Source organism: Dufourea novaeangliae, unplaced genomic scaffold (genome assembly GCF_001272555.1).
Source record: "Dufourea novaeangliae isolate 0120121106 unplaced genomic scaffold, ASM127255v1 scaffold185, whole genome shotgun sequence".
Lineage (NCBI taxonomy): Eukaryota > Metazoa > Arthropoda > Insecta > Hymenoptera > Halictidae > Dufourea > Dufourea novaeangliae.
The window spans coordinates 18,862-25,723 of NW_015374057.1; the positions used below are offsets into that span (position 1 = coordinate 18,862).

The following is a 6,862-nucleotide window of genomic DNA, read 5'->3' on the forward strand; positions in this document are numbered from 1 at the left end:
CTAAAAAAGCATTGGAACGCGCATACACCGGTCCTCACAAAGTGCTAAAACGTACAACCGGCAAAGTCGTCGAAATCGAAGTAAACGGAAAGCCGCGCTCCGTCTCCATAGAAAATGTAAAACCGGCATACACCATCCGCGAGTCATATACAGAAGCTGCCGGCGACCCCGCCGTCGCGACAAAAGGCAACGAATTGCGCACGTACGCGAATAAAAAACGCGTAAGACGCACGTCTCTATCCGCCGCTCCCGATATCGGGATGAATAAAGTTTTCTTTTACGGACACGTGTTATAATTCAGTGATATCCTAGTGGTTCTCTACACCGTTCTGAGCTAGTTGGCTGCTCTCCAGTTACGCCGGTCACCCGTACTGGTAAAACCCAACAATATTACCAGTTGCGAATACGCAACAATACAATATATTAATACGCTACTTATCGCTAATTAAACAAAACATACAACAGTCACACAAGATATACACTATGATGAAACAAGACATACAATATAATACGCTGCTTATTGCTAATTAAACAAACCACACGATATAATATGCTGTACAAATAAGTCTTAAAACTAACGCAGGCACTAAAACTAAGTTGGGGCGTTTTTTAAGTGCGCACCGCTGGACCGGGCGCGAACGTGACTCTTCTGCGCGAGTACGTTGTTAAACCAAGCGGCCTCGAAGTCGCGGACGAATCGCCGCTCACGGGCACGCTCAAATCATCCTCGAGATTATCCGGGACGAAATGCGCGGGTTTTAAAAACTCGACGGAGACACTTCTGGCGGAACCGTTGACGTCAATATTAAAGATGCGATCAGACACGCGCTGCAAAATCTTGTGCGGATCTGAATAAGGCCTCTCGAGTGCCTTTTTTGCCACGTTTCGCATGAAGACATGCGAATAATTGTGGAGTTCTTTAAAGTAAAACGCACGTTTCGCATGCTTGTGCGCTACGGGCACCGGACGAACCTGACGCATGTACTCGCGGAATTCCTGGATGAAGAAATTTGGGTCGGGTGAAATATCTTCCGGAAGGAAGAACTCACCGGGAAGGCGCAAAGTGGTGCCGAACAGAAATTCTGCGGGGGACGCACCAGTGTCCACTCGCATATGGTATCTGAGACCTAGCAAAACTGTGGAGAGAACTCGCGACTAGCTTGCATCTGCATGGCACATGATTGCGGCTATAAAAACGTGATGCCATCTCTCAATCATGCCATTTGACGCGGAGTGATACGCCGTCGTACGAACACGGCTACACCCTATCAACGACAGGAGTGCCGAAAACAGACGGGATTCGAACTGAGCACCCTGGTCGGTAGTTATGACCTTGTGCACCATATCGTGAAATCCAGGTGTCGTAGAACGCCCTGGCTACCGTCTGGACCGTAATATCCGGCATAGGAACAGCCTCCACCCAACGAGAGAATCTGTCGATCATCGTGAGACAGTACGAACATCCCTGTGACGAGGGCAGAGGCCCTACAATGTCAATATGAACTTGGTCGAAACGACCATCAGGGGCGACGAAATGCTCTGGAGTTTGACGGACATGACGTGAGACCTTGGATTGCTGGCACGCGGCACAGTTCTTGCACCAAGATGCAATATCTCGATGCATATCCGGCCAGACATATCTCTGATGAATCATGCGATCAGTGATCTTGCCGCTAGAGTGGGCGGGATCATGAAAGGTGTGGAAGACTCTTTCGCGAAGGCTCGCCGGAATATACGGACGAATTGCCTCGCTAGAAATCTCACAGAAAACTGGAGCTTGCTCTGGTCCCCACAGGATGCTCTTCAATTTCAACGAATGATCCGAAGCCCCGCGAATCAGCTGTAGCTGAGTGTCAGAGCTCTGCAATCTTGCAAGCTCATCCAGGTCGAATTCCACAGGGAGACGAACAGCGTCAATCCTCGAAAGGGAATCGGCGACGGTGTTCTCCGAGCCTGCCACATGTTCAATACGCGTAGTAAATTGCGCGATGAATGAAAGCTGGCGCAGCTGCCGAGGAGAAGCCTTATCGGAACGCTGCATAAAGGCATACAGTAAGGGTTTGTGGTCAGTGACCACCCTAAAGTCGCGACCCTCGAGGAAGTGACGGAAGTACTTGATGGCCTCGTATACGGAGGTCAGTTCACGGTCATACGCGCTGTATTTCTTTTGCGCCGAAAAGAATTTCCGCGGAAAGAATGCGAGGGGTTCCCACGAACCTGAAGAACGCTGTTCGAGAGCCGCTCCCATAGCGAAATCCGAAGCGTCCGTGATGACACGCAAATCTGCGCCTACACGAGGATGTTGGAACACCAGTAACGCTGCGTTGGCAAGGTCTGATTTAACCTTTTCAAACGCATGTACCGCGTCCGAGGACCAAACAATTTCGCGTCTGTCATTCTTCCGAGAATCGGTGAGAAACGCGTTCAACGGGGCCTGTGATTGTACCGCGTTGGGAAGGTTTCGGCGATAAAAATTCGCCATCCCCAGAAAACGTCGAAGCTGAGCGATGGTTTTTGGCTGGGGAAAATTGGTGATCGCGTCAACCGTTTTCGTCGTAGGCCGAATGCCCGCACTGTTGATCGAATATCCGAGGAACTCGAGTTCGGAGGCGCCGAACACACACTTGTCGGCATTAAAACGGAGGTGAAATTCCTTGAGCCTCTGAAACACAGCGCGTAAGTGCATTTCATGATGCACTAAGGATTCGGAAGCAACAAGAATGTCGTCTATATAGACGCAGACGAAATCTAAGTCACCCAACGCACGATTGATGTAACGCTGAAATGACTGGCTGGCGTTCCTGAGCCCAAATGTCATAAACAGGTATTCGAACAAGCCGAACGGCGTAATCACTGCCATATTCTCGACATCTTCCGGAGCCATAGGAATTTGATTATAGGCCTTGTGTAAGTCGAGAGACAAAAAGACCTTCTTTCCATGAAGATTGACAGAACAATCATGGAGATGGGGAGTTGGATATTTATCCGGCGTAGTTAACGCATTAAGGCGGCGGTAATCGCCACAGACTCGCCAGGAACCGTCCTTCTTAGGAACAAGATGGATCGGGCTCGCCCAAGGGCTGCGAGACGGACGACAGATGCTAGCCGCAACTAAAGCTTGAAATTCGGCTTTAGCTGCACAGAGCTTCTCCGGGGAGAGACGCCTAGCGCGCTCTGCAACCGGAGGACCAGAAGTGAAAATGTGATGTACCACATTATGACCCTCCGGGGGCGTTAAAGGGGAAGAACCCGTAATCTCAGGGAAATGGACTAGGATTTCCGCGCACCTGGAACCAGGATTGACCGTATGCACTGAATGAATCAGTGCCGGTCTGACAACTGCAATGGAATAGATCTGCGTCAAGGAATCGGTGAGGCGACGCCCTCGAAGGTCGACTACCAATCCGTAGTGACGCAAGAGATAGGCGCCAATAATTGCGTACGGAACTGCAGCGATGCAGAAATTCCACTTGACACAGCGTCTCAGGCCCAAGTCTAATTCGCGAAACGACTCGCCAAAAGTGTCGATGCAGGTATCGTTCGCGGTGCATTATTTGAGGCCCGACGATTCGCCCTTAATTTTCATATTCGCCGGGAGCAACGAAATATCGGCTCCCGTGTCGATTAAAAAATATTGACGGCTTTTTCGGTCGCGAATGTGGAGGCGACTGGATTCCCGAGCACCCTCCACGACGGCCTCCGCGCGGGAAGGTGAAACTAGTTTTTTGTTTGCCATGAGGCAAACTTGGCACACCAGCTTTTACAGGAAGTTGAGTTCGCCGGGTACTTAGTGTGCGCGACACACAACCGGGGAGTCGCGCGCTCCGCGGACCGGCGGCGGTTCCTACTCGAACCCGAGCGCGACGCCGCCCGAGGACGTGGTTCATTATTTCGCGCCTCTAAATGCTCCAGCCTCTCGGACAGGAACGTCATGACGGCTAAAATCCTCTTCAGGTCGCTCTCCATACTGAACATTTAAGCGACCTAATCGAAAACGGTCTTTAATAGCCTTTTTCGTAACTATACTGGGTTATCCAGACTTGCTACATGTCGAACGACGAATAAAACCATGTTGAACGACGAAATAAACATATCGGGCGTTGGATAATGGATGTCGAACAGACGACAAACAATGGACGCTCACCGGCCGCGCGAACGACGAACAAAAGAGAATGGTGTCGCGTGCGTTAATGCACGTGGCCGCCTTGCCACAACCAAACTACTGCCACGGGGAATGGGCAAATAATGCCATCGTACACGGACGATGCGCGCCGCAAAAAATTATGTTGCGCACATTATGTGCGTAGCTACCTTTCCAGCCGCAGCACCGCCGTGGAGGATGACGCCGCTGACAAAGATCCTGGGACGATGACGAAGACCTCCTCGGGACCAGCGACGATGTACCAACAGGCACCGGTGACTATGATTCGGGAACAGCACAAGACCTTCCCGTGCAAGGCACCGATGACAATGATTCGGGCACAGCACACGAACCTCCCATGCAAGGCACCGATGACGATGTATCGGGAACGAAAGCTTGTGCACACGCTGCATCGCACCGCCTCAGGCACCGGTGACGACGATTTTCCGCGTTGCGGAACCACGCAACAACAGCTATCGCATCAGGTTGCCGTGAAGAATGCCTCTCCGGCGCGGCATGCCGGTAAGGCCAAGAGACGTCTCAGGACAGGAACAGACCTCCGCAGCGAAGACAATGCGTCAGCGTGTCGATTGGCTCGATGTTCCTTCCAGAATTTTAATTTTTCACGTCCATGGAACTGCCGATCACGTCGGGGTCACCAATGTGGCGTTGAGGGACGCTAGGGATATTACGTCCCGGCCACTGTAGCGCGGAGGTTAAATAATAATGCCACGTGTATGGAACAAAGACTTTATTGTCTACGAGCACGTGTACGTGCTGTAGCGACAGCGGACAAGATGGATCTGCCGCACGCAGGCAGCAACGCGATGCACGCGCCTCTTTCTCCTTGCGGGAGAAGGAGACACTACGGAGGGAGAGAGACGGCAGTATCCGATCCCTACAACATAACTGCTGCCAGCACCACCTGGTGAGGTAAGCAAACATGGCAATGTATCGACCATTGCGGGGTGAAGAGGAGTACAGAGGGATATAGTACATTGGTTGAACGATGGCGGTGCTTCATGTCAAAGTCACGATCAAATCGGGACGACATGGCTGGACCAGCGTTACCAGACGAGGGTCCCTCACTCCTCACTCTACCGCCTGTGGTACCAAGTGGGGAGAATACTGGGTGGTCTTTTCTACTACGCGACGCCACTGACGGCTCGACTTGTAGATGTTTATTGTGCAGTGCAGTGGTGCATACGGTTCTCTTGGGACACCATTTAGCTTGCCTCACGCAGTATGTACATGCGTCAGCGCGGCAGCGGAGGACGAGGCACGGGAAGGGCAAGGAGAAATATGGTAACGCTGGGCTGAACACGGCTTCTCACATAGAGTAATAGACAGCACGGTCTTATGGTAGGGATGAAGCGGGACCTAAGGACAAAAGTAGCACTGGAGTAATTCGTCTCCGCCTCGCACATTGCAGAGGGAGGGGAGAAAGCGACTGGAGGGCGATGAGGAGACGGAATGCTGCACGTATGTAACAGTGATGCTATGGTCTGTTTTTCGAAAGAAGAGCCCTCGGGGATCGCCCTGCCTTGGCGCGTGGCCTGGTGGGGATCCAACGCGAGCTGCGTATTTCGTACGACGTTGTCACGGCCTCAATGCCACTGTGTGTCTCTTTCCATCCTCGGGCATTTCGACACGAGAGCCTCTCGCTCAGATGCTCGGTAAACCAATTCCTTGTTTACCCTGCGATTTCCAAGTGTAACATTTAATAACCTACATATTAATTTAATCCCCTTTTAATATGTTGTTCAATATTTGGGTACAATACATTCTTCCAAACGAAATAAACTTTTTCTTATTCATGTATTTTAACTCTTGACGTGTGACAACGTTCAGTGTCTCGTCAACATTCTCCGCCATTTCCAGACAATGGATAATTGACGGGCGCGTGCCGAACGCAGTCCCCACTACTTGAGATTGTACAATACGTAGGTCCTTCTCAAGAAGTTTGTAATACGTGCGATGGAGACAGGCGACCTTAGACGAGGACGCACGTCGACGGTCGAACGTTATTGGCCAAGACGCGAAGAGTGAAAAACACACGAGCGCCGAAGAGGTGTCGTGATCGCGACAACACCGCAAAAAGTCATGCCTACCTCCCAGGGCTCTTCTTTCGAAAAGCAGACCATAGAACCGTGATACTGTTTACCGCCACCACTTTCCTACTCCGACGTACCATCGTCTCCCACTATGACCTACCGACGTCTCCCACTTTACGTCCACCGTGCTGGCAGCATAAGCATATTCCAGCCCTGTCCATGTACGCTCAGCGCACTGCCCTGGCCGTTCGAGAGTCTGGGAGCTATAGTGGGAAAAGAGTGGGGGATCACGTCCCACGGATTCTGCATTTGAGAGACAGCGAGGTATATTCGGAAAAGAGTGGGAGTAAATCATACCACGATTCTGACATCACTGCTGCCTTGGAAATCCTGTTCAAACACCACTACGGCGAAAATTCACGTTTTCGACGCGATGCTCGGCAACCTAAGCGCGTGAGCAACAATCAGGAGACCCCGCTCCAATTTCAATATGGCGGTTTTACTTTTTATTTTTAATTATTTTGTAATTTCACTTTGTAACCTCCCAATAAAATAAAAACTTAAACAATATTGATTTGTGAGGCATTTAAAAAGAAGAAAATAAATGTTTTCCACTTCAATATGTAAATTTTTTATTATATACATACATGTTATGTGTATACATAAA

At 50.6% G+C, this 6,862-nt stretch overlaps 2 protein-coding genes across 2 annotated transcripts; both read right to left on the reverse strand.

Annotated features, from left to right (window-relative positions):
* Positions 1-609: 609 nt before the first annotated feature.
* On the reverse strand, positions 610-1,113 carry LOC107190012. Its single transcript, XM_015578727.1, has one exon. The coding sequence runs from the start codon at positions 1,111-1,113 to the stop codon at positions 610-612; it is 504 nt and encodes a 167-aa protein (XP_015434213.1).
* Positions 1,114-1,258: 145 nt separating this feature from the next.
* LOC107190013 lies at positions 1,259-3,966 on the reverse strand. The gene is made up of 3 exons (XM_015578729.1): positions 3,849-3,966; positions 2,218-3,447; positions 1,259-1,953 (listed from the first exon to the last, which is right to left on the reverse strand). The coding sequence occupies exons 1-3, from the start codon at positions 3,964-3,966 to the stop codon at positions 1,259-1,261; spliced, it is 2,043 nt and encodes a 680-aa protein (XP_015434215.1).
* Positions 3,967-6,862: the final 2,896 nt, after the last annotated feature.